This window comes from Lethenteron reissneri, unplaced genomic scaffold (genome assembly GCF_015708825.2).
Source record: "Lethenteron reissneri isolate LAM-NWPU_2019-01 unplaced genomic scaffold, ASM1570882v1 scaffold_1497, whole genome shotgun sequence".
In the NCBI taxonomy this organism is placed as follows: Eukaryota; Metazoa; Chordata; class Hyperoartia; order Petromyzontiformes; family Petromyzontidae; genus Lethenteron; species Lethenteron reissneri.
This window is the reverse complement of record NW_026891220.1, coordinates 75,001-101,544: the sequence shown is the minus strand read 5'-3', so window position 1 is coordinate 101,544 and position 26,544 is coordinate 75,001. Positions and strand designations below refer to the sequence as shown.

General features: G+C 50.0%; 1 protein-coding gene across 3 annotated transcripts in view; it reads left to right on the top strand.

Annotated features, from left to right (window-relative positions):
* Positions 1 to 22,873, top strand: part of LOC133362484 (uncharacterized) — a 46,823-nt gene extending 23,950 nt beyond the window's left edge. The window contains exons 3-10 of one of the 3 annotated variants that reach the window (XM_061581433.1): positions 4,875 to 4,917; positions 7,009 to 7,332; positions 7,989 to 8,537; positions 11,729 to 11,753; positions 15,528 to 15,628; positions 18,633 to 18,733; positions 20,407 to 20,509; positions 21,402 to 22,873. In XM_061581433.1, coding sequence (XP_061437417.1) covers positions 4,875 to 4,917; positions 7,009 to 7,332; positions 7,989 to 8,537; positions 11,729 to 11,753; positions 15,528 to 15,628; positions 18,633 to 18,733; positions 20,407 to 20,509; positions 21,402 to 21,449 — 1,294 coding nt within the window. In that variant the 3' untranslated portion in view covers positions 21,450 to 22,873. Of the gene's footprint in view, positions 1 to 4,874; positions 4,918 to 7,008; positions 7,333 to 7,948; positions 8,538 to 11,728; positions 11,754 to 15,527; positions 15,629 to 18,632; positions 18,734 to 20,406; positions 20,510 to 21,401 lie in introns of those variants that run through there. The other 2 variants (XM_061581435.1, XM_061581436.1) reach the window with 2 other exon arrangements.
* The last annotated feature ends 3,671 nt before the right edge of the window (positions 22,874 to 26,544 follow it).

The following is a 26,544-nucleotide window of genomic DNA, read 5'->3' as shown; positions in this document are numbered from 1 at the left end:
CACTCCATCTCTTCTCCAGCCCGTGCCGCGCCCGTCTAGCCCCCTCGATCCGGCCGAACAAAAGCTGTTTAGGCATGCGGTGGCTGGGCATGCGGGCTACATGACCCAGCCAACGCAGCCTTGCCTGCCGGAGGAGCTCACTGATGGGACTTTGCCCAGATCTTTCAAGGATTTGTGAGCTCCTCACACAATCCAGCCTGGTTAAACCCAGGATGGATCGTAGGCAGGCCAGCCTAAATGTTTCCAACCGGCGAAGATGCTCCACCAGGGGGGTCCACGTCTCGCAAGCGTAGAGAAGGGAGGGAATGACCGTGGCCGAGAAGACCTGAAGCTTCGTGCGGAGCGACAGACCAGGTAGCTTCCACACAGCGTTACGCAACCGATGAAAAGATATTGCCGCTCGACTGATTCGGAGTGAGACCTCTGCTGATAGACTGGAGCCGGTCATAAGCACACTGCCCAGGTATGGGAAACTCTCCACTCTCTCCACAACTGCCCCATCACCAATTGGGAGTTGTGGGGGTGGAGTGTCCGATGGTACAAAATACCCAGGCAGGTGCTTGGTTTTGGTGGGGCTGATGGTAAGGCCCCACCTCTTAGTGGCACGCTCCAGTCTCAGCAGCAGCGCCTCCAACTCCTCTTCTGAATGAGCAGCTATTACCAAATCATCGGCATACATAACGTGGTTGACCAATAGGGAGCCATCCCTTGATCGCACCCGGGCGTCGATCAGCCTCCCATTATATCTGTACCAAATGGAAATTCCCCCGGTACAGCTATTGAAGGCTTCACGAACTACGCGGTCAAAATAGATGTTAAATAATGTGGGAGCCAGAGGACATCCCTGTCGCACCCCAAGGTGTACAGGGAAAGGCTCCGACTCCCGGCCACGTAGTTTTACCCGGGCCCGCTCACCATCATGAAGGTCCTTAATGATCGTGAGCAGAGGGTCAGGGACTCCGAAAGCACGAAGAACAACCCAGAGCCCAGTCCTACTGATGGTATCATAGGCCTTGACCAGGTCAATAAAGCAGAGATGTAGGTCTTTTTGGAATTCCCTACACCTCTGCTGTAGCAGACGGACAGAAAATATGGCATCTGTGCAGGACCGCCCTTTCCTGAAACCGCATTGGGGCTCCGCAAGCCCCTCCTCAGCGTGCCTAGCAAGGCGATGTTGAATAATCCTTGCCAGGACCTTACCCGGCACACTGAGGAGTGAGATGCCCCTGTACACACACTTACACACACACACTTACACACACACACTTACACACACACACTTACACACACACACTTACACACACACTTACTTACACACACTCACACACACTTACACACACCTACACACTTACACACACTTACACACACACACTTACACACACTTACACACACTTACACACACACTTACACACACACACTTACACACACACACACTTACACACACACACTTACACACACTTACACACACACACCTACACACTTACACACACACACTTACACACACTTACACACACTTACACACACTTACACACACACACTTACACACACTTACTTACACACTTACACACACTTACACACACCTACACACTTACACACACACACTTACACACACTTACACACACTTACACACACACACTTACACACACTTACACACACACACTTACACACACACACTTACACACACTTACTTACACACTTACACACACTTACACACACCTACACACTTACACACACACACTTACACACACTTACACACACTTACACACACACTTACACACACACACTTACACACACTTACACACACACTTACACACACACACTTACACACACACACTTACACACTTACACACACACACTTACACACACACACTTACACACACTTACACACACACACTTACTTACACACACTCACACACACTTACACACACCTACACACTTACACACACACACTTACACACACTTACACACACTTAGACACACTTACACACACACACTTACACACACTTACACACACACACTTACACACTTACACACACTTACACACACTTACACACACACTCTTATACACACTTACACACACTTACACACACTTACACACACTTACACACACTTACACACACACACTTACACACTTACACACACTTACACACACTTACACACACTTACACACACTTAAACACACACACACACTTACACACACTTGCACACTTACACACACTTACACACACTTACATTCTTACACACTTACACATTCTTTGGTTCTTTCGGTAAAGTCACATAGCTATAAAAAGTTTATGAATTTCTGCAGTCACCAAAGTTTTATGTAAAAATTTACACGAAAAAAAGACAAAGATCCCCCGTATAGCCTTAACAGACTGTAGGGGCAGGTGCTGTTAGCGAGTAGCACCTATGAAGGACGGAACGGGGTGGGTGGCCAGCACCACGCCCGACCGCCTTTGTCTCCCCAGTGGCGATGTTTACACACCGCACCAGGTACTCATTTGAGGCTGAGTCGACCTAGGGGAGTGAGTGTCACTGTGGGTGGGTGTCACTGTGAGTGTCACTGTGGGTGAGTGTCACTGTGTCACTGTGGGTGGGTGTCACTGTGTCACTGTGGGTGAGTGTCACTGTGTCACTGTGGGTGGGTGTCACTGTGTCACTGTGGGTGAGTGTCACTGTGTCACTGTGGGTGAGTGTCACTGTGTCACTGTGGGTGAGTGTCACTGTGTCACTGTGGGTGGGTGTCACTGTGTCACTGTGGGTGGTGTCACTGTGTCACTGTGGGTGAGTGTCACTGTGTCACTGTGGGTGAGTGTCACTGGTGTCACTGTGGGTGAGTGTCACTGTGTCACTGTGGGTGGTGTCACTGTGTCACTGTGGGTGGGTGTCACTGTGTCACTGTGGGTGAGTGTCACTGTGTCACTGTGGGTGGGTGTCACTGTGTCACTGTGGGTGAGTGTCACTGTGTCACTGTGGGTGAGTGTCACTGTGTCACTGTGGGTGAGTGTCACTGTGTCACTGTGGGTGGGTGTCACTGTGTCACTGTGGGTGGGTGTCACTGTGTCACTGTGGGTGAGTGTCACTGTGTCACTGTGGGTGAGTGTCACTGTGTCACTGTGGGTGAGTGTCACTGTGTCACTGTGGGTGGGTGTCACTGTGTCACTGTGGGTGGTGTCACTGTGTCACTGTGGGTGAGTGTCACTGTGTCACTGTGGGTGAGTGTCACTGTGTCACTGTGGGTGAGTGTCACTGTGTCACTGTGGGTGAGTGTCACTGTGTCACTGTGGGTGAGTGTCACTGTGTCACTGTGGGTGGGTGTCACTGTGTCACTGTGGGTGGGTGTCACTGTGTCACTGTGGGTGAGTGTCACTGTGTCACTGTGGGTGGGTGTCACTGTGTCACTGTGGGTGAGTGTCACTGTGTCACTGTGGGTGAGTGTCACTGTGTCACTGTGGGTGAGTGTCACTGTGTCACTGTGGGTGGGTGTCACTGTGTCACTGTGGGTGGGTGTCACTGTGTCACTGTGGGTGAGTGTCACTGTGTCACTGTGGGTGAGTGTCACTGTGTCACTGTGGGTGGGTGTCACTGTGTCACTGTGGGTGGGTGTCACTGTGTCACTGTGGGTGAGTGTCACTGTGTCACTGTGGGTGAGTGTCACTGTGTCACTGTGGGTGAGTGTCACTGTGTCACTGTGGGTGGGTGTCACTGTGTCACTGTGGGTGGGTGTCACTGTGTCACTGTGGGTGAGTGTCACTGTGTCACTGTGGGTGAGTGTCACTGTGTCACTGTGGGTGGGTGTCACTGTGTCACTGTGGGTGGGTGTCACTGTGTCACTGTGGGTGAGTGTCACTGTGTCACTGTGGGTGAGTGTCACTGTGTCACTGTGGGTGGGTGTCACTGTGTCACTGTGGGTGGGTGTCACTGTGTCACTGTGGGTGAGTGTCACTGTGTCACTGTGGGTGAGTGTCACTGTGTCACTGTGGGTGGGTGTCACTGTGTCACTGTGGGTGGGTGTCACTGTGTCACTGTGGGTGAGTGTCACTGTCACTGTGGGTGAGTGTCACTGTGTCACTGTGGGTGAGTGTCACTGTGTCACTGTGGGTGGGTGTCACTGTGTCACTGTGGGTGGGTGTCACTCTGTCACTGTGGGTGAGTGTCACTGTGTCACTGTGGGTGAGTGTCACTGTGTCACTGTGGGTGGGTGTCACTGTGTCACTGTGGGTGGGTGTCACTGTGTCACTGTGGGTGAGTGTCACTGTGTCACTGTGGGTGAGTGTCACTGTGTCACTGTGGGTGAGTGTCACTGTGTCACTGTGGGTGGGTGTCACTGTGTCACTGTGGGTGAGTGTCACTGTGTCACTGTGGGTGAATGTCACTGTGTCACTGTGGGTGGGTGTCACTGTGTCACTGTGGGTGGGTGTCACTGTGTCACTGTGGGTGAGTGTCACTGTGTCACTGTGGGTGAGTGTCACTGTGTCACTGTGGGTGGGTGTCACTGTGTCACTGTGGGTGGGTGTCACTGTGTCACTGTGGGTGGGTGTCACTGTGTCACTGTGGGTGAGTGTCACTGTGTCACTGTGGGTGAGTGTCACTGTGTCACTGTGGGTGGGTGTCACTGTGTCACTGTGGGTGAGTGTCACTGTCACTGTGGGTGAGTGTCACTGTGTCACTGGGTGAGTGTCACTGTGTCACTGTGGGTGGGTGTCACTGTGTCACTGTGGGTGGGTGTCACTGTGTCACTGTGGGTGGGTGTCACTGTGTCACTGTGGGTGGGTGTCACTGTGTCACTGTGGGTGGGTGTCACTGTGTCACTGTGGGTGGGTGTCACTGTGTCACTGTGGGTGGGTGTCACTGTGTCACGTGGTTGCCCACAGCTCCGTCTCTGGCAGCAGTAAGAGGATGAAGACACAGAACACGGTGAGTCTGCAGCGTGCACACAGCTGTGTGTGTCACCCTGTGTGTGTCACCCTGTGTGTGTGTGTGAGTGTGTCACCCTGTGTGTGTGTGTGACTGTGTGTGTCTGTGTCTGTCTGTGTGTGTGTGTGACTGTGTGTGTGTGACTGTGTGTGTCTGTGTCTGTCTGTGTGTGTGTGTGTGACTGTGTGTGTGTGTGACTGTGTGTGTGTGTGACTGTGTGTGTGTGAGCCTGCAGCGTGCACACAGCTGTGTGTGTGTGTGACTGTGTGTGTGTGTGACTGTGTGTGTGTGACCCTGTGTGTGTGTGTGTCACCCTGCAGCGTGCACACAGGTGCCACCCTGTGTGTGTGTGACTGTGTGTGTCTGTGTCTGTCTGTGTGTGTGTGACCCTGTGTGTGTGTGACTGTGTGTGTGTGAGCCTGCAGCGTGCACACAGGTGTGTGTGTGTGTGAGCCTGCGTGTGTGACCCTGTGTGTGTGTGTGAGCCTGTGTGTGTGTGTGAGCCTGCAGCGTGCACACAGGTGTCACCCTGTGTGTGTGTGTGTGAGCCTGTGTGTGTGTGACTGTGTGTGTGTGTGACTGTGTGTGTGTGAGCCTGTGTGTGTGTGACTGTGTGTGTGTGACTGTGGGTGTGTGGGTGTCTGTGTGTGTGTGACCCTGCGTGTGTGACCCTGCGTGTGTGTGACTGTGGGTGTGGGTGTCTGTGTGTGTGTGAGCCTGTGTGTGTGTGACTGTGTGTGTGTGACTGTGGGTGTGTGGGTGTCTGTGTGTGTGTGACCCTGCGTGTGTGACCCTGCGTGTGTGTGACTGTGGGTGTGGGTGTCTGTGTGGGTGGGTGTCTGTGTGTGTGAGCCTGTGTGTGTGTGACTGTGTGTGTGGGACTGTGTGGGTGTGTGTGGGTTGGTGTCTGTGTGTGACTGTGCGGGTGTGTATGACCCTGCGTGTGTGAGCCTGTGTGTGTGTGTGACTGTGTGTGTGTGACTGTGTGGGTGTGTGTGGGTGGGTGTCTGTGTGTGTGTGACTGTGTGGGTGTGTGTGGGTGTCTGTGTGTGACTGTGTGGGTGTGTGTGGGTGTGTGTGGGTGGGTGTGTGTGTGTGGGTGTGTGTGTGTGTGTGTGACCCTGTGTGTGTGAGCCTGTGTGTGTGTGACTGTGTGTGTGTCTGTGTGGGTGGGTGTCTGTGTGTGTGTGACCCTGCGTGTGTGAGCCTGTGTGTGTGTGACTGTGTGTGTGTGGGTGTCTGTGTGGGTGGGTGTCTGTGTGTGTGTGACCCTGTGTGTGTGTGACTGTGTGGGTGTGGGTGTGTGTGTGTGACTGTGCGGGTGTGTGTGACCCTGTGTGTGTGAGCCTGTGTGTGTGTGACTGTGGGTGTGTGGGTGTCTGTGTGGGTGTGACTGTGCGGGTGTGTGTGTGACCCTGCGTGTGTGAGCCTGTGTGTGTGTGACTGTGTGTGTGTGGGTGTCTGTGTGGGTGTGACTGTGTGTGTGGCCTGGCACAAGCATCGTGGTGACGTCACCGCCACCTAGTGGCGAATGGCGGTTGTTGTTGTGTGTGTGACCCTGCGTGTGTGAGCCTGTGTGTGTGTGACTGTGTGTGTGTGACTGTGGGTTTGGGTGTCTGTGTGGGTGGGTGTCTGTGTGTGTGTGACTGTGTGGGTGTGTGTGTGCGGGTGTGTGTGACCCTGCGTGTGTGAGCCTGTGTGTGTGACTGTGTGGGTGTGTGTGGGTGACTGTGGGTGTTGGTGTCTGTGTGGGTGTGACCCTGCGTGTGTGAGCCTGTGTGCGTGTGACTGTGTGAGTGTCTGTGTGGGTGTGTGTGTGTGACTGTGCGGGTGTTGGAAACATTTAGGCTGGCCTGCCTACGATCCATCCTGGGTTTAACCAGGCTGGATTGTGTGAGGAGCTCACAAGTCCTTGAAAGATCTGGGCAAAGTCCCATCGGTGAGCTCCTCCGGCAGGCAAGGCTGCGTTGGCTGGGTCATGTAGCCCGCATGCCCAGCCACCGCATGCCTAAACAGCTTTTGTTCGGCCGGATCGAGGGGGCTAAAGGGGCGCGGCACGGGCTAGAGAAGAGATGGAGTGATGTGGTACAGGAGGACGTGGAGCTGAGTGGACTTGCCGATGACTGGTACCAGCGGTGTCAAGATCGGCCTCAGTGGAGGAGGCTCGTGAAGGACGCTACTGGGCAGTTGGAGGCAGTCGCCCTCCAACAACAACGGAGGGCGGAGGAGCGACGCTCACAACAACGAGCGGAGCGCCGGGTGGCTAAAGCACAGCAAGTTGGTACAGTAGGGGGCACAGATGGTGCATCAGCCAGTCATCTCGGTCATCTCGGTCAGTCGACCCGTGGCACCTGCTGGGTCTGCCCCGTGACCTCCTGCCAGCGGGCGTTCGACACTTCACGTGGCAGCCTCAAGGTGCACATAGCCTGGCACAAGCGTCGTGGTGACGTCACCGCCACTTAGTGGCGAATGGCGGTTGTTGTTGTGTGACTGTGTGGGTGTGTGTGTGTGTGACTGCGGTTGTGTATGACCCTGTGAGTGTGACCCTGTGTGTGTGTGACTGTGTGGGTGTCTGTGTGTGTGTGTGACTGTGTGGGTGTGGGTGTCTGTGTGGGTGGGTGTCTGTGTGACCCTGATGTGTGTGGAGGTGTCTGTGTGGGGGTGTGTGTGACCCACCACCACCGTGGTGGTGGTCGGGGTAGTGGCGATGGTGACGACGGTGGCGATGGTGGTGATGGTGTTGGTGGTGGCGATGGTAGTGATGAAGATGGTGGTGATGATGTTGGTGGTGGCGATGGTGGTGGTGGCGATGGTGGTGATGATGATGATGGTGGCGATGGTGGTGATGAAGATGGTGGTGGCGATGGTGGCGATGGTGGTGGTGATGATGATGATGGTGGCGATGGTAGTGATGATGTTGGTGGTGGCGATGGTGGTGATGATGGTGGTAGTGGCGATGGTGGTGATGATGATGATAATGGTGGCGATGGTGGTGATGATGGTGGTGGTGGCGATGGTGGTGGTGGTGACACGGAGGAGCCCTGGGCACCTTGTCTCTCTGCCTCCCACAGATCCAGAGCGAGTGTCGCCGCTGGGCGGGGGGGGAGGCCGAGACGTTTGTACGTGGAAGAGGAGCTGGCGCTGGTGATGGTGGTGATGGTGGTGATGGTGGTGGTGATGATGGTGGTAGTGGTGATGATGGTGGTGATGATGGTGGTAGTGGTGATGATGGTGGTGGTGATGATGGTGATAATGGTGATGATGATGGTAGTGATGATGGTGGTAGTGGTGATGATGGTGGTAGTGGTGGTGTTGGTGGTGATGATGGTGGTAGTGGTAATGATGGTGGTAGTGGTGATGGTGGTAGTGGTGGTGGTAGTGGTGGTCCTGCTGGTGGTAGTGGTGGTGGTAGTGGTGGTGGTAGTGGTGGTGCTGCTGGTGGTAGTGGTGGTGGTGCTGCTGGTGGTAGTGGTGGTGGTAGTGGTGGTGGTAGTGGTGGTGCTGCTGGTGGTAGTGGTGGTGGTGCTGCTGGTGGTAGTGGTGGTGGTAGTGGTGGTGGTGGTGCTGGTGGGAAAATGGAGGAGGAGGAGGAGGAGGAAGAGGAGGGTGAGGAGGAAGAGGTGAGGGTCAGGACGCACGCACTCACACACGCGTGTGTGTGTGTAGGTGTGTGAGTGTGTAGGTGTGTTTGTGTGATTGTATGTGTGAGTGTCTGTGTGTGAGTGTCTATGTGTGTGTGTGTATGGGGAGCGGTAGTGTAGCGGTTAGCACGCTGCGCTATGAACCTGGCGACCTGAGTTCGATTCTCGCTCACGGCCAACACCAGTGACAATTATCTGAACCGGTCCTGGGCCTCCCCTAGGTCGACTCAGCCTCAAATGAGTACCTGGTGCGGTGTGTAAATATCGCCACTGGGGAGACAAAGGCGGTCGGGCGTGGTGCTGGCCACCCACCCCCTCGTGTACCGTTCCGGCCTTCATAGGTGCTCGCTAACAGCACTTGCCCCTACAGTCTGTTAAGGCTACACGGGGGTTCTTTGTCTTTGTGTGTGTGTGTACGCGCACACACGCGTGGGTCGGTGTGTGTGGAGGTGTGTGAGTTGTAGGTGTGTAGCTGTTTGTGTCAATGTGTGTGTGAGTGTGTAGGTGTGTGAGTTGTAGGTGTGTAGATGTTTGTGTCTATGTGTGTGTGAGCGTGGAGAGTTTCCCATACCTGGGCAGTGTGCTTATGACCGGCTCCAGTCTATCAGCAGAGGTCTCACTCCGAATCAGTCGAGCGGCAATATCTTTTCATCGGTTGCGTAACGCTGTGTGGAAGCTACCTGGTCTGTCGCTCCGCACGAAGCTTCAGGTCTTCTCGGCCACGGTCATTCCCTCCCTTCTCTACGCTTGCGAGACGTGGACCCCCCTGGTGGAGCATCTTCGCCGGTTGGAAACATTTAGGCTGGCCTGCCTACGATCCATCCTGGGTTTAACCAGGCTGGATTGTGTGAGGAGCTCACAAATCCTTGAAAGATCTGGGCAAAGTCCCATCAGTGAGCTCCTCCGGCAGGCAAGGCTGCGTTGGCTGGGTCATGTAGCCCGCATGCCCAGCCACCGCATGCCTAAACAGCTTTTGTTCGGCCGGATCGAGGGGGCTAGACGGGCGCGGCACGGGCTGGAGAAGAGATGGAGTGATGTGGTACAGGAGGACGTGGAGCTGAGTGGACTTGCCGATGACTGGTACCAGCGGTGTCAAGATCGGCCTCAGTGGAGGAGGCTCGTGAAGGACGCTACTGGGCAGTTGGAGGCAGTCGCCCTCCAACAACAACGGAGGGCGGAGGAGCGACGCTCACAACAACGAGCGGAGCGCCGGGTGGCTAAAGCACAGCAAGTTGGCACAGTAGGGGGCACAGGTGGTGCATCAGCCAGTCATCTCGGTCATCTCGGTCAGTCGACCAGTGGCACCTGGGTCTGCCCCGTGACCTCCTGCCAGCGGGCTTTCGACACTTCACGTGGCCTCAAGGTGCACTTGGCCTGGCACAAGCATCGTGGTGACGTCACCGCCACTTAGTGGCGAATGGCGGTTGTTGTTGTTGTTGTGAGCGTGTAGGTGTTTTTGTGTGAGTGTGTATGGGTCTCTGGGTCTCTGTGTGAGTCTATGAGTGTCTGTGTAAGTGTATGGGTCTCAGTGTGTGTATATGGGTCTCTGTGTGAGTCTATGGGTCTCTGTGTGAGTCTATGCGTCTCTGTGAGTGTGGATCTCTGTGTGAGTTTTTGTGTGAGTCTCTGGGTCTCTGTGTGAGTCTATGAGTTTCTGTGTCTGTGTGAGTCTGTGGGTCTCTTTGTGAATCTATGGTTCTCTGTGTGAGTCTATGGGTCTCTGTGTGAGTCTCTGGGTCTCTGTGTGAGTGTGGATCTCTGTGTGAGTTTTTGTGTAAGTCTCTGGGTCTCTGTGTGAGTCTATGAGTGTCTGTGTAAGTCTATGGGTCTCAGTGTGTGTATATGGGTCTCTGTGTGAGTCTATGGGTGTCTCTGTGAGTATATGGGTCTCTGTGTGAGTCTATGCGTCTCTGTGAGTGTGGACCTCTGTGTGAGTTTTTGTGTGAGTCTCTGGGTCTCTGTGTGAGTCTATGAGTTTCTGTGTCTGTGTGAGTCTGTGGGTCTCTTTGTGAATCTATGGTTCTCTGTGTGAGTCTATGGGTCTCTGTGTGAGTCTCTGGGTCTCTGTGTGAGTGTGGATCTCTGTGTGAGTTTTTGTGTGAGTCTCTGGGTCTCTGTGTGAGTCTATGAGTGTGTGTGTAAGTCTATGGGTCTCAGTGTGTGTATATGGGTCTCTGTGTGAGTCTATGGGTGTCTCTGTGAGTATATGGGTCTCTGTGTGAGTCTATGCGTCTCTGTGAGTGTGGACCTCTGTGTGAGTTTTTGTGTGAGTCTCTGGGTCTCTGTGTGAGTCTATGAGTTTCTGTGTCTGTGTGAGTCTGTGGGTCTCTTTGTGAATCTATGGTTCTCTGTGTGAGTCTATGGGTCTCTGTGTGAGTCTCTGGGTCTCTGTGTGAGTGTGGATCTCTGTGTGAGTTTTTGTGTGAGTCTCTGGGTCTCTGTGTGAGTCTATGAGTGTCTGTGTAAGTCTATGGGTCTCAGTGTGTGTATATGGGTCTCTGTGTGAGTCTATGGGTGTCTCTGTGAGTTTATGGGTATCTGTGTCAGTCTCTGTGTGAGTCTCTGTGTGAGTCTATGGGTGTCTGTGTGAGTCTATGGGTGTCTATGGTGAGTCTCTGTGTGAGTCTATGGGTGTCTGTGTGAGTCTCTGTGTGAGTCTATGGGTCTCTGTGTGAGTCTCTGTGTGAGTCTATGGGTGTCTGTGTGAGTCTATGGGTCTCTGTGTGAGTCTATGGGTCTCTGTGTGAGTCTCTGTGTGAGTCTATGGGTGTCTGTGTGAGTCTATGGGTGAGTCTCTGTGTGAGACTCTGGGTGAGTCTCTGTGAGTCTATGAGTCTCTGTGTGAGTCTCTGTGTGAGTCTATGGGTGTCTGTGGAGTATCTGTGTGAGTCTCTGTGTGAGTCTGTGGGTGTCTGTGTGAGTCTCTGTGTGAGTCCATGGGTGTCTGTGTGAGTCTCTGTGTGAGTCTGTGTGTGAGTCTCTGTGTGAGTCTATGAGTCTCTGTGTGAGTCTCTGTGTGAGTCTCTGTGTGAGTCTATGGGTCTCTGTGTGAGTCTATGAGTCTCTGTGTGAGTCTCTGGGTGAGTCTCTGTGTGAGTCTGTGTGTGAGTCTCTGTGTGAGTCTTGTATCTGCTTGTCTCATCGCCACGTCTCTTCTGCCCCCTTCCCAGGTGCTGCCTGGCAACCAGAGCCATTGTGAGTAGCACTACTACACTATACACTACACTATACACTACACTATACACTACACTATACACTACACTATACACTACTATAGACTACACTATACACTACTATACACTACACTATACACTACTATAGACTACACTATACACTACACTATACACTACACTATACACTACTATACATTACACTATACACTACACTATACACTACACTATACACTACTATACACTGCACTACTATACACTACACTATACACTACACTATACACTACTATACTACACTATACACTACAATACTACACTACACTACACTATACACTACTACACTATACACTACTACACTATACACTACACTATACACTACACTATACACTACTATACACTTACACTATACACTACTACACTATACACTACTACACTAAACACTAAACTATACACTACTACACTATACACTACTACACTATACACTACTACACTATACACTACTACACTATACACTACTACACTATACACTACACTATACACTACACTATACACTACACTATACACTACTACACTATACACTACTACACTACACTATACACTACTACACTACACTATACACTACTACACTATACACTACTACACTATACACTACTACACTATACACTACTACACTATACACTACACTATACACTACACTACTACACTATACACTACACTATACACTACTACATTATACACTACTACACTATACACTACACTATACACTACTACACTATACACTACTACACTATACACACTACACTATACACTACTACACTACACTACTACACTACACTATACACTACTACACTATACACTATACACTACACTATACACTACACTATACACTACACTACACACTACACTATACACTACACTACACACTACACTATACACTACACTATACACTACACTATACATTACACTATACACTACTATACACTACACTATACACTACACTATACACTACACTATACACTACTATACACTACACTATACACTACTACACTACACTATACACTACTACACTATACACTACACTATACACTACACTATACACTACACTATACACTACTACACTATACACTACTACACTATACACTACACTATACACTACTACACTATACACTACACTATACACTACACTATACACTACACTATACACTACTACACTATACACTACTACACTATACACTACTACACTATACTATACACTACTACACTATACACTACTACACTATACACTACTACACTACACTATACACTACTACACTACACTATACACTACACTATACACTACACTACACTATAAACTACACTATACACTACACTATACACTACACTATACACTACACTATACACTACTATACACTACACTATACACTACACTATTACACTACACTATACACTACACTATACACTACTATACACTACACTATACACTATATTATTCACTACACTATACACTACACTATACACTACTATACACTACACTATACACTACACTATACACTACTATACACTACACTATTCACTACACACTACACTATACACTACACTATACACTACTACACTATACACTACTACACTATACTATACACTACTACATTATACACTACTACACTACACTATACACTACTACACTACACTATACACTACACTATACACTACACTACACTATAAACTACACTATACACTACTACACTATACACTACACTATACACTACACTACACACTACGCTATACACTACTACACTATACACTACACTATAAACTACACTATACACTACTACACTACACTATACACTACACTATACACTACTACACTATACACTACACTATACACTACTACACTATACACTACTACACTATAAACTACTACACTATACACTACTACACTATACACTACACTATACACTACACTATACACTACACTACTACACTATACACTACACTATACACTACACTATACACTACTACACTATACACTACTACACTATACTATACACTACTACACTATACACTACTACACTATACACTACTACACTACACTATACACTACTATACTACACTATACACTACACTATACACTACACTATAAACTACACTATACACTACACTATACACTACACTATACACTACACTATACACTACTATACACTACACTATACACTACACTATTACACTACACTATACACTACACTATACACTACTATACACTACACTATACACTATACTATTCACTACACTATACACTACACTATACACTACTATACACTACACTATACACTACACTATACACTACTATACACTACACTATTCACTACACTATACACTACACTATACACTACACTATACACTACTACACTATACACTACTACACTATACTATACACTACAAACACTATACACTACTACACTACACTATACACTACTACACTACACTATACACTACACTATACACTACACTACACTATAAACTACACTATACACTACTACAATATACACTACACTATACACTACACTACACACTACGCTATACACTACTACACTATACACTACACTATAAACTACACTATACACTACTACACTACACTATACACTACACTATACACTACTACACTATACACTACACTATACACTACTACACTATACACTACTACACTATAAACTACTACACTATACACTACTACACTATACACTACACTATACACTACACTATACACTACACTACTACACTATACACTACACTATACACTACACTATACACTACTACACTATACACTACTACACTATACACTACACTATACACTACAATATACACTACTACACTATACACTACTACACTATACACTACACTATAAACTACACTACTACACTATACACTACACTATACACTACACTATACACTACTACACTAAACACTACACTATACACTACACTATACACTACACTATACACTACTACACTATACACTACTACACTATACACTACTACACTATACACTACTACACTATACACTACTACACAACACTATACACTACTACACTATACTATACACTACTACACTATACACTACTACACTACACTCTACACTACACTACACACTACACTACACACTACACTATACACTACACTATACACTACTACACTATACACTACACACTACACTACACACTACACTATACACTACACTATACACTACACTATACACTACACTACACTATACACTACACTATACACTACACTACACTATACACTACACTATACACTACACTACACACTACACTATACACTACACTATACACTACACTATACACTACACTATACACTACTACACTATACACTACACACTACACTACACACTACACTATACACTACACTATACACTACACTATACACTACACTACACTATACACTACACTATACACTACACTACACTATACACTACACTATACACTACACTACACACTACACTATACACTACACTATACACTACTACACTATACACTACACTACACTATACACTACACTATACACTACACTATACACTACACTACACACTACACTATACACTACACTATACACTACTACACTATACACTACACTACACTATACACTACACTATACACTACACTACACACTACACTATACACTACACTATACACTACTACACTATACACTACACTACACTATACACTACACTATACACTACACTATACACTGTGTCTGGCCCCCGCCCTCCCCCATGTCCCATGAAGACGAACGGTTGTTGTCGATTCGCGAGGAGCGATTGGAGTCGACGCTACGTCGGCAACATCCACATCCAAGTAGCAGCGGTGGTCAGCGCAACAGCTACGAGGTGCAGACCGCCTCACCCTGTGTGTGTGTCTGTGTGTGTGTGTGTCTGTGTGTGTGTCTGTGTGTGTGTGTGTCTGTGTGTGTGTGTGTCACTGTGTGTGTGTCTGTGTGTGTGTGTCTGTGTGTGTCTGTGTGTGTGTGTCTGTGTGTGTGTGTCTGTGTGTGTGTGTGTCTGTGTGTGTGTCTGTGTGTGTCTGTGTGTGTGTGTCTGTGTGTGTGTCTTTGTGTGTGTCTGTGTGTGTGTGTGTCTGTGTGTGTGTCTGTGTGTGTGTGTCTGTGTGTGTGTCTTTGTGTGTGTCTGTGTGTGTGTGTGTCTGTGTGTGTCTGTGTGTGTGTGTGTCTGTGTGTGTGTCTGTGTGTGTGTCTGTGTGTGTGTGTGTCTGTGTGTGTGTGTGTGTCTGTGTGTGTGTGTCTGTGTGTGTCTGTGTGTGTGTCTGTGTGTGTGTGTCTGTGTGTGTGTGTGTCTGTGTGTGTGTGTCTGTGTGTGTGTGTCTGTGTGTGTCTGTGTGTGTGTGTCTGTGTGTGTGTGTCTGTGTGTGTGTCTGTGTGTGTCTGTGTGTGTGTGTCTGTGTGTGTGTCTTTGTGTGTGTGTATGCATCTGTGTCTGTGTGTGCGTCTGTGTGTGCGTCTGTGTGTGTGTGTGTCTGTGTGTGTGTCTGTGTGTGTGTGTGTCTGTGCGTCTTTGCGTGTCTGTCAAATGGGGTTTGGCCAGGAGACGTCATAGAAGCCTGTCCCCCCGGGGCCTCCGGCACGAGCATGTTACTGAGATATTTGCGACGTGGTTAGTGGTAATGTATTGAAGGTGGAGGGGTTACCAGCCCCTCGCACCCGTCCAGAGCCCCCATTTGGCCGCTGTGGTGGCTACAAATGCCCTGCGGGGCAAGGCCAATCGGAATTGGCCCTCCCCCCACGGCACTGTCCACGACAGCGTTGTCCGTCCGGCCCCACGAGGAGGTAGGAGGTTGTTTTGCCACTCCGATGGTCAGGTGGTTGCATCTCACTCAGAGGAGGGAGTTTGAAGCGCTGCTGCTAAAACTGGAGCGTGCCACTAAGAGGTGGGGCCTTACTATCAGCCCCACCAAAACGAAGCACCTGCCTGGGTAGTTTGTACCATCGGACAGTCCACCCCCACAACTCCCAATCGGTGATGGGGCAGTTGTGGAGAGAGTGGAGAGTTTCCCATACCTGGGCAGTGTGCTCATGACCGGCTCCGGTTTAACAGCAGAGGTCTCACTCCGAATCAGTCGAGTGGCATTATCTTTTCATCGATTGCGTAACGCTGTGTGGAAGCTACATGGTCGGTCGCTCCGCACGAAGCTTCAGGTCTTCTCGGCCACGGTCATTCCCTCCCTTCTCTACGCTTGCGAAACGTGGACCCCCCTAATGGAACATCTTAGCCGGTTAGAAACATTTAGGCTGGCCTGCCTACGATCCATCCTGGGTTTAACCAGCAGGTTGAATTGTGTGAGGAGCTCACAAATCCTTGAAAGATGTGGACAAAGTCCTATCAGTGAGCTCCTCCGGCAGGCAAGGCTGCGTTGACTGGGTCAAGTAGCCCGCATGCCCAGCCACCACATGCCTAAACAGCTTTTGTTCGGCCGGATCGAGGGGGCTAAACGGGCGCGGCACGGGCTAGAGAAGAGATGGAGTGATGTGGTACAGGAGGACGTGGAGCTGAGTGGACTTGCCGATGACTGGTACCAGCGGTGTCAAGATCGGCCTCTGTGGAGGAGGCTCGTGAAGGACGCTACTGGGCAGTTGGAGGCAGTCGCCCTCCAGCAACAACGGAGGGCGGAGGAGCGACGCTCACAACAACGAGCGGAGCGCCGGGTGGCTAAAACACAGAAAGTTGGTACAGTAGGGGGCACAGGTGGTGCATCAGCCAGTCATCATGGTCATCTCGGTCAGTCGACCCGTGGCACCTGCTGGGTCTGCCCCGTGACCTGCCAGCGGGCGTTCGACACTTCACGTGGCCTCAAGGTGCACATAGCCTGGCACAAGCGTCGTGGTGACGTCACCGCCACTGGCTAATGGCGGTTGTTGTTGTGTGAATCCCAAGTTCGATTCCCGCTCACAGCCATCAACACCATCAGTGACAGCGATTATCTGAATCGGTACTGGGCGTCCCCTAGGTCGACTCAGCCTCAAATATATACCTGGTGCGGTGTGTAGTCAACATCCCTGGCACTGGGGAGACAAAGGCGGCCGGGCGTGGTGCTGGCCACCCACCCCCTCGTGTGCCATTCCGGCCTTCATAGGCACTGCTACTCGCGAACAGCACTTGCCCCTACAGTCTGTTACAGGCTACACGGGGGACCTGTGTCTTTATATATACGCACATACGTACCGCTGGTGACGATGGTCAAGATGGTGGTGACGACGACGATGATGATGACGGTGGTGATGGTGGTGGTGATGGTGATGATGGTGGTGGTGATGATGATGGTGATGGTGGTGATTGTGGTGGTGATGATGATGGTGGTGGTGATGATGATGGTGGTGGTGATGATGGTGGTGGTGATGATGGTGATGGTGGTGATGGTGATGGTGGTGATGGTGATGGTGGTGATGATGGTTGTGATGATGATGATAATGGTGGTGATGGTGATGATGATGGTGGTGATGATGGTGGTAATGATGACGATAATGGTGGTGATGATGATGGTGGTGGTGATGATGACGATAATGGTGGTGATGGTGGTGATGATGACGATAATGGTGGTGATGGTGGTGGTGATGATGGTGGTGATGACGACGATGATGATGGTGGTGATGATGACGACGATGCTAATGGTGGTGATGATGACGATAATGGTGGTGATGATGGTGATGATGATGGTGATGATGACGATGATAATGGTGGTGATGGTGGTGATGATGACGATGATGGTGATGACGATGATGGTGATGACGATGATGGTGGGGATGGTGATGGTGGGGATGGTGATGATGGTGGTGGTGATGATAACGGTGGTGATGCTGGTGGTGGTTTTGATGTTTTTCAGGATTTTCTGCTGGAGGATCCCGTGTACCAGCTCAGTGTCGAGGAGACACGGAGACTCTCCACACACAGATACTCGGCCTGGCTGGACCAGACGCCAACACAGTAATCATCACTCGCATTGTCATCGCCATCATCGTCACCGTCATCGCCATCATTATCATCATCGTCACACACACACACACTCACACACTCACACACTCACACACAGATACTCGGCCTGCCTGGACCAGACGCCAACACAGTAATCATCACTCGCATTCTCACCACCATCATCGTCGTCATCACCGTCATCGTCATCGCCATCATTATCATCATCGTCACACACACTCACATACTCACACACTCACACACTCACACACTCACATACTCACATACTCACACACTCACACACTCACACACTCACATACTCACACACTCACACACTCACACACAGTCTCACACACTCACACACTCACACACACTCACATACTCACACACTCACATACTCACACACTCACACACTCACTCACACACTCACACACTCACACACTCACACACACACTCACACACTCACACACTCACTCACTCACACACTCACACACTCACACACTCACACACTCACACTCACACACTCACACACTCACACACTCACACACTCACACACTCACACACTCACACACTCACTCACTCACACACTCACACACTCACACACTCACACACTCACATACTCACTCACACACTCACACACTCACACACTCACACACTCACACACACACTCACACACTCACACACACACTCACACACTCACACACTCACACACTCACACACTCACTCACACACTCACACACTCACACACTCACACACTCACACACTCACACTCACACACTCACACACTCACACACTCACACACTCACACACTCACACACACACTCACACACTCACACACTCACATACTCACACACACTCACTCATACTCACACACACTCACACACAAACACCTACACACACTCACATACACACTCACTCAGACACTCACACACAAACACCTACACACACTCACACACTCACTCACACACTCACTCACACACTCACACACAAACACCTACACACACTCACACACTCACACACTCACACACACAATTACACTCACACACTCATACACTCATACTCACACATTCACACACTCACACACTCACATACTCACACACACTCACACACAAACACCTACACACACTCACACACTCACACACTCACACACTCACACACTCACACACACTCACACACTCATACTCACACACACTCACACACTCACACACAAACACCTACACACACTCACACACTCACACACACTCACTCACTCACACACAAATACCTACACACACTCACACACTCACACACTCATACTCACACACACTCACACACTCACACACAAACACCTACACACACTCACACACTCACACACTCACACACTCACACACACTCACACACTCATACTCACACACACTCACACACTCACACACAAACACCTACACACACTCACACACTCACACACACTCACTCACTCACACACAAACACCTACACACACTCACACACTCACACACTCACACACTCATACTCACACACACTCACACACTCACACACAAACACCTACACACACTCACACACTCACACACTCATACTCACACACACTCACACACTCACTCACACACACAAACACCTACACACACTCACACACTCACACACTCACACACACAAACACCTACTCACACCCCCCCCCCCTCTCTCTTGCCCCCAGCTGCATCATCTGCCTGGAGGTGCTTGTGGAGGGAACAGAGATGTGCACATTGCCCTGCACGCACGCACACTTCCACGCAGCCTGCATCCACACCTGGCTACAGGTGATGACCACCAGCTCGTGCTGATGATGATGATGATGTGGTTCTCTCTGTCTCTCTCTGTGTCTCTCTCTCTCTCTGTGTCTCTCTGTCTCTCTCTCTGTCTGTGTCTCTCTCTCTGTCTGTGTCTCTCTGTCTCTCTCTCTGTCTGTGTCTCTCTGTCTATGTGTGTCTCTCTGTCTGTGTGTGACTGTGTGTGTCTGTGTGTGTCTCTCTGTCTCTCTCTGTCTCTCTCTGTCTGTGTCTCTCTGTCTCTCTGTGTCTCTCTGTCTCTCTGTCTCTCTCTGTGTCTCTCTGTCTCTCTCTCTGTCTGTGTCTCTCTCTCTCTCTGTCTGTGTCTCTATGTCTCTCTGTCTGCCTCTCTCTGTCTCTGTGTGTCTCTCTGTCTCTGTGTGTGTCTGTGTGTGACTGTGTGTGTGTGTCTGTGTGTGTCTCTCTGTCTCTCTCTGTCTCTCTGTCTCTCTCTCTCTCTGTCTGTGTCTCTGTGTTTGTCTCTGTCTCTCTGTCTGCCTCTCTCTGTCTCTGTGTGTCTCTCTCAGTCTCTGTGTGTCTGTGTGTGTGTCTCTGTGTGTCTCTCTCTGTCTCTCTCTGTCTATCTCTGTGTGTGTGTCTGTGTGTGTGACTGTGTGTGTGTGTTTCTGTGTGTGTCTGTGTGTGTGTCTGTGTGTGTGACTGTGTGTGTCTGTGTGTGTGTGTGTGACTGTGTGTGTCTGTGTGTGTGTGTGACTGTGTGTGTCTGTGTGTGTGTCTGTGTGTGTGTGTGTGTCTGTGTGTGTGTCTGTGTGTGTGTCTGTGTGTCTGTGTGTGTGACTGTGTCTGTGTGTGTGTGTGTGTCTGTGTGTGTGTCTGTGTGTGACTGTGTGTGTCTGTGTGTCTGTGTGTGTGTGTGTCTTAGGAGAGCGGCACGTGTCCGGTGTGCCGTGCCCTCGTCGTCTTACACTGAGGAGGAAGCTGCAGCTCCAACCTTCAAGTCTCCCTCACCACCCAGAGTCTCACCACCCAGTGTCTCTGTGTCTCACTACCCAGTGGCTCAGTGTCTCAGTGTCTGTGTTAGACCACCAGTGTCTCACTACCCAGTGTCTCAGTGTCTCCCTACCCAGTGTCTCACTACCCAGTGTCTCACTACCCAGTGTCTCACTACCCAGTGTCTCACTACCCAGTGTCTCACTACCCAGTGTCTCAGTGTCTCAGTGTCTCACTACCCAGTGTCTCACCATCCAGTGTCTCAGTGTCTCACTACCCAGTGTTTCACTAGCAGTGTCTCACCACCCAGTGTCTCACCACCCAGTGTCTCACTACCCAGTGTCTCAGTGTCTCAGTGTCTCACTACCCAGTGTCTCACCATCCATTGTCTCAGTGTCTCAGTGTCTCACTACCCAGTGTTTCACTAGCAGTGTCTCACTACCCAGTGTCTCACCACCCAGTGTCTCACCACCCAGTGTCTCACTACCCAGTGTCTCACTACCCAGTGTCTCACTACCCAGTGTCTCAGTGTCTCTGTGTCTCAGTGTTAGACCACCAGTGTCTCACTACCCAGTGTCTCTGTGCTCAGTGTCTCACTACCCAGTGTCTCACTACCCAGTGTCTCACTACCCAGTGTCTCTCTACCCAGTGTCTCAGTGTCTCAGTGTCTCAGTGTCTCAGACCACCGTCTCAAAGGCGACCAGCGCAAGGGCAATGCCACAGCATCACGGCTGGCTCAGTGTGAGCAGCAGATGAACTGTGGGGGTGGGTGGTTTACGAGAATTCTAGTAACAATAATGATGGTGGTGGTGGTGACGATGATGACGATGATGGTGACGACGATGATGATGGTGGTGACGATGACGGTGGTGACGATGATGATGGTGATGATGATGGTGTTGGTGACGATGATGATGGTGTTGGTGATGATGGTGATGATGATGGTGGTGATGATGATGGTGGTGACGATGATGGTGGCGATGATGATGGTGATGATGATGGTGTTGGTGACGATGATGATGGTGTTGGTGATGATGGTGATGATGATGGTGGTGACAATGATGATGATGGTGACGATGATGATGGTGACGATGATGATGATGGTGTTGGTGACGATGATGATGATGTTGGTGTTGGTGACGATGATGATGGTGGTGACGATGATGATGATGATGATGGTGTTGGTGACGATGATGATGGTGGTGACGATGATGATGATGGTGGTGATGATGATGGTGGTGACGATGATGGTGATGGTGGTGATGATGATGGTGGTGACGATGATGATGATGATGGTGGTGACGATGATGGTGATGGTGATGATGATGATGGTGTTGGTGACGATGATGATGATGATGGTGGTGATGATGGTGGTGATGATGGTGGTGACGATGATGATGGTGGTGTTGATGTTTGTTAGCCCCTGCCTCTGGTGAGACAGGCTGCTTCAAAACACAAAACAAGAAAGTAGTACATAGTGTAGTACATAGTGTAGTGTGTAGTGTAGTGTAGTGTGTAGTAGTATAGTGTATAGTGTCATGTAGTGTAGTATATAGTAGTGTAGTGTATAGTGTCATGTAGTGTAGTGTATAGTGTAGTTTATAGTGTATAGTGTCATGTAGTGTAGTATATAGTGGTGTATAGTAGTGTAGTGTATAGTGTCATGCAGTGTAGTATATAGTGTAGTTTATAGTGTAGTGTATAGTGTCATGTAGTGTGGTGTATAGTGTAGTGTAGTGTGGTGTATAGTGTAGTTTATAGTGTATAGTGTCATGTAGTGTGGTGTATAGTTTATAGTGTAGTGTATAGTGTAGTGTATAGTGTAGTGTATAGTGTATATTGTGTTTCAAAATGATGGACCCAATTTCAAATCAGTCTTGCCAATGACTGAGCCCCGGGGCTGTTTGTGCGCTGGGAGGTCATCACTGTGACCTCTACACCCCCCCCTCTACACCCCCCCCCCTCTACACCCCCCCCCCTCTACACCCCCCCCTCTACACCCCCCCCTCTACCCCCCCCCTCTACACCCCCCCCCTCTACACCCCCCCCCCTCTACACCCCCCCCCTCTACACCCCCCCTCTACCCCCCCCCTCTACACCCCCCCCTCTACACCCCCCCCCCTCTACACCCCCCCCCCTCTACACCCCCCCCTCTACACCCCCCCCTCTACCCCCCCCTCTACACCCCCCCCCCTCTACACCCCCCCCCCTCTACACCCCCCTCTACACCCCCCCCCTCTACACCCCCCCCTCTACCCCCCCCCCCCTCTACACCCCCCCCTCTACACCCCCCCCCCCCTCTACACCCCCCCCCTCTACACCCCCCTCTAACAACCCCCCCCTTCTCTACACCCCCCCCCCTCTACACCCCCCCCCTACACCCCCCCTCTACACCCCCCCCCTCTACACCCCCCCCCCTCTACACCCCCCCTCTACAACCCCCCCCCTCTACACCCCCCCCCCTCTACACCCCCCCCCTCTACACCCCCCCCTCTAACGCCCCTCCCCCTCTACGGCCCCTCCCCCTCTAAGCCCCTCCCCCTCTAAGCCCCTCCCCCTCTACACCCCTCCCCCTCTACGCCCCTCCCCCTCTACGCCCCTCCCCCTCTACGGCCCCTCCCCCCTATGCCCCTCCCTCTCTACGCCCCTCCCCTCTAAGCCCCTCCCCCTCTACGCCCCTCCCCCTCTGCGCCCCTCCCCCTCTACGCCCCTCCGCCTCTACGCCCCTCCCCTCTATGCCCCTCCCTCTCTACGCCCCTCCCCTCTACGCCCCTCCCCCTCTACGCCCCTCCCCCTCTACGCCCCTCCCCCTCTACGCCCCTCCCCCTCTATCGCCCCTCCCCCTCTACGCCCCTCCCCCTCTATGCCCCTCCCTCTCTACGCCCCTCCCCCTCTATGCCCCTCCCTCTCTACGCCCCTCCCCCTCTACGCCCCTCCCTCCTCTACGCCCCTCCCCCTCTACGCCCCTCCCCCTCTACGCCCCTCCCCCTCTATGCCCCTCCCTCTCTACGCCCCTCCCCTCTACGCCCCTCCCCCTCTACGCCCCTCCCCCTCTGCGCCCCTCCCCCTCTACGCCCCTCCCCCTCTACGCCCCTCCCCCTCTATGCCCCTCCCTCTCTACGCCCCTCCCCCTCTACGCCCCTCCCCCTCTACGCCCCTCCCCCTCTATGCCCCTCCCTCTCTACGCCCCTCCCCCTCTATGCCCCTCCCTCTCTACGCCCTTTCAAGGGGTAAGAGTTGCACTAATGGGGGGTTCGTGGCTGCAGAGATTTTGCGATTTCAAATCGGGGTCCGTCTTTCTGAGGCAGCCAGCGGCCCCCAACCTGCTAGGCACCCGGCACCGGCTTCGTGGAAGACAATTTTGTACACAGGGGGGGGGGGGGGGGTCTTCATTGGGTCTTTCTACCTCTTCAGAGAAGCTCTGCAGTGACGTGTGTGTCTGTACTCGTGTTGGCTGCTGGGGCTGGAGCTCGTGGGCTCACCACGACTGTGGCTGGGATGAGTGCCCAGTGCGGGGAAGAGGCACAGACACATTCACTCAGAGTCGTGTTGGCCATTGCCTCAGGCGAGAGGACTACTACATGCCCGTTGGCTTCTTAATAAACCTGTGCATCTTTTGATTTAAAGCTTTCGTGACTGCAGGGATTCATATTCTTGGTTCTTTCGGTAAAGTCACGTAGAAGGGAAATAATAAAAAAGATTGCATAATAAATTATTTATTTTAGAAGGGAAATAATAAAATCGAAACAATAAAATAATTAAAACAGGATGTAGCAGTTTAAATATTTATTAATATTTTATAAATATTTTATGTTTCTAATTTTTTATTTCCCTTCTAAAATAATTTTATTACGTTTTATTTTACTATTTCCCTTCTACGTGACTTTACCGAGAGAACCAGCAATACGAGTGCATCTTGTTGGGAGCGAGTGGGTGCTCAGCGTGCCCTGTTCTTTGGTTGTGATTTAGTGTTTGCTCGCTGACAGATTCGATGATTGTAGCTGAGACGCTTGGTGACATTCTAGATGTGGGCTGCTCCCTACACGACGCGCCTGGGACTGTGATGACGTGTGCGTCACTGGTCACTGGCCCTCTGAATCTGGCTAAAGCTTCTACTTCATATCAGGGGCCATTAACCATCAACCCCTTCTCAGTTCCCTACCTGATTACAGGCCAATTGAGACCTCACCGGTCACCCCGTGACCTTAGACAGCTCAACGTCCATCCTGAACAGTCCCATTACAAGCGAGAAACACACTAATTGTTTCTTGTGCCCGTCTATAAATGTCTCTATGTCTCGATGTAAAGCTGCTTTCGTGACTGCAGGGATTCATCTTCTTGGTTCTTTGGGTAAAGTCACGTAGAAGGGAAATAATAAAATAATAAAAATAAAACATTAAATAATTATTTTATTATGTATAATAAAAGAATAATAAAAATAAAACAATAAAATAATTATTTTTATTATGTATAATAAAAGAATAATAAAAATAAAACATTAAATAATTATTTTATTATGTATAATAAAAGAATAATAAAAATAAAACAATAAAATAATTATTTTATTATGTATAAAAAATAATTATAAAAATAAAACATAAAATAATTATTTTATTATGTATAATAAAAGAATAATAAAAATAAAACATAAAATAATTATTTTATTATGTATAAAAAATAATTATAAAAGTAAAACATCAAATAATTATTTTATGTATAATAAAAGAATAATAAAAATAAAACAATAAAATAATTCTCACTTTTATTTTTATTATTGTATTACTCCCCTTCTACGTGACTTTACCGAAAGAACCAAGGAGAAGTCTCTACGTGGTTGGGACGTGAACACGCAGTGCCCCCTACACAGGCACACGGGGGTCACCGCTGCCACTCGACCAGCGCCGAGTTGTGACGCGGCTCTGAGGCCCCGTGACGTTGTCCAACGATCGTGAAGAAGTGGGTCTCACAAATAAAGACAATACTAAATACACAGCGATGCTCCTGTTCACTTTCTTATTATTTTTAATGAACAAACTCGACTCAAAATCTGCTTGGTTCTTTCGGCAAAGTCACGT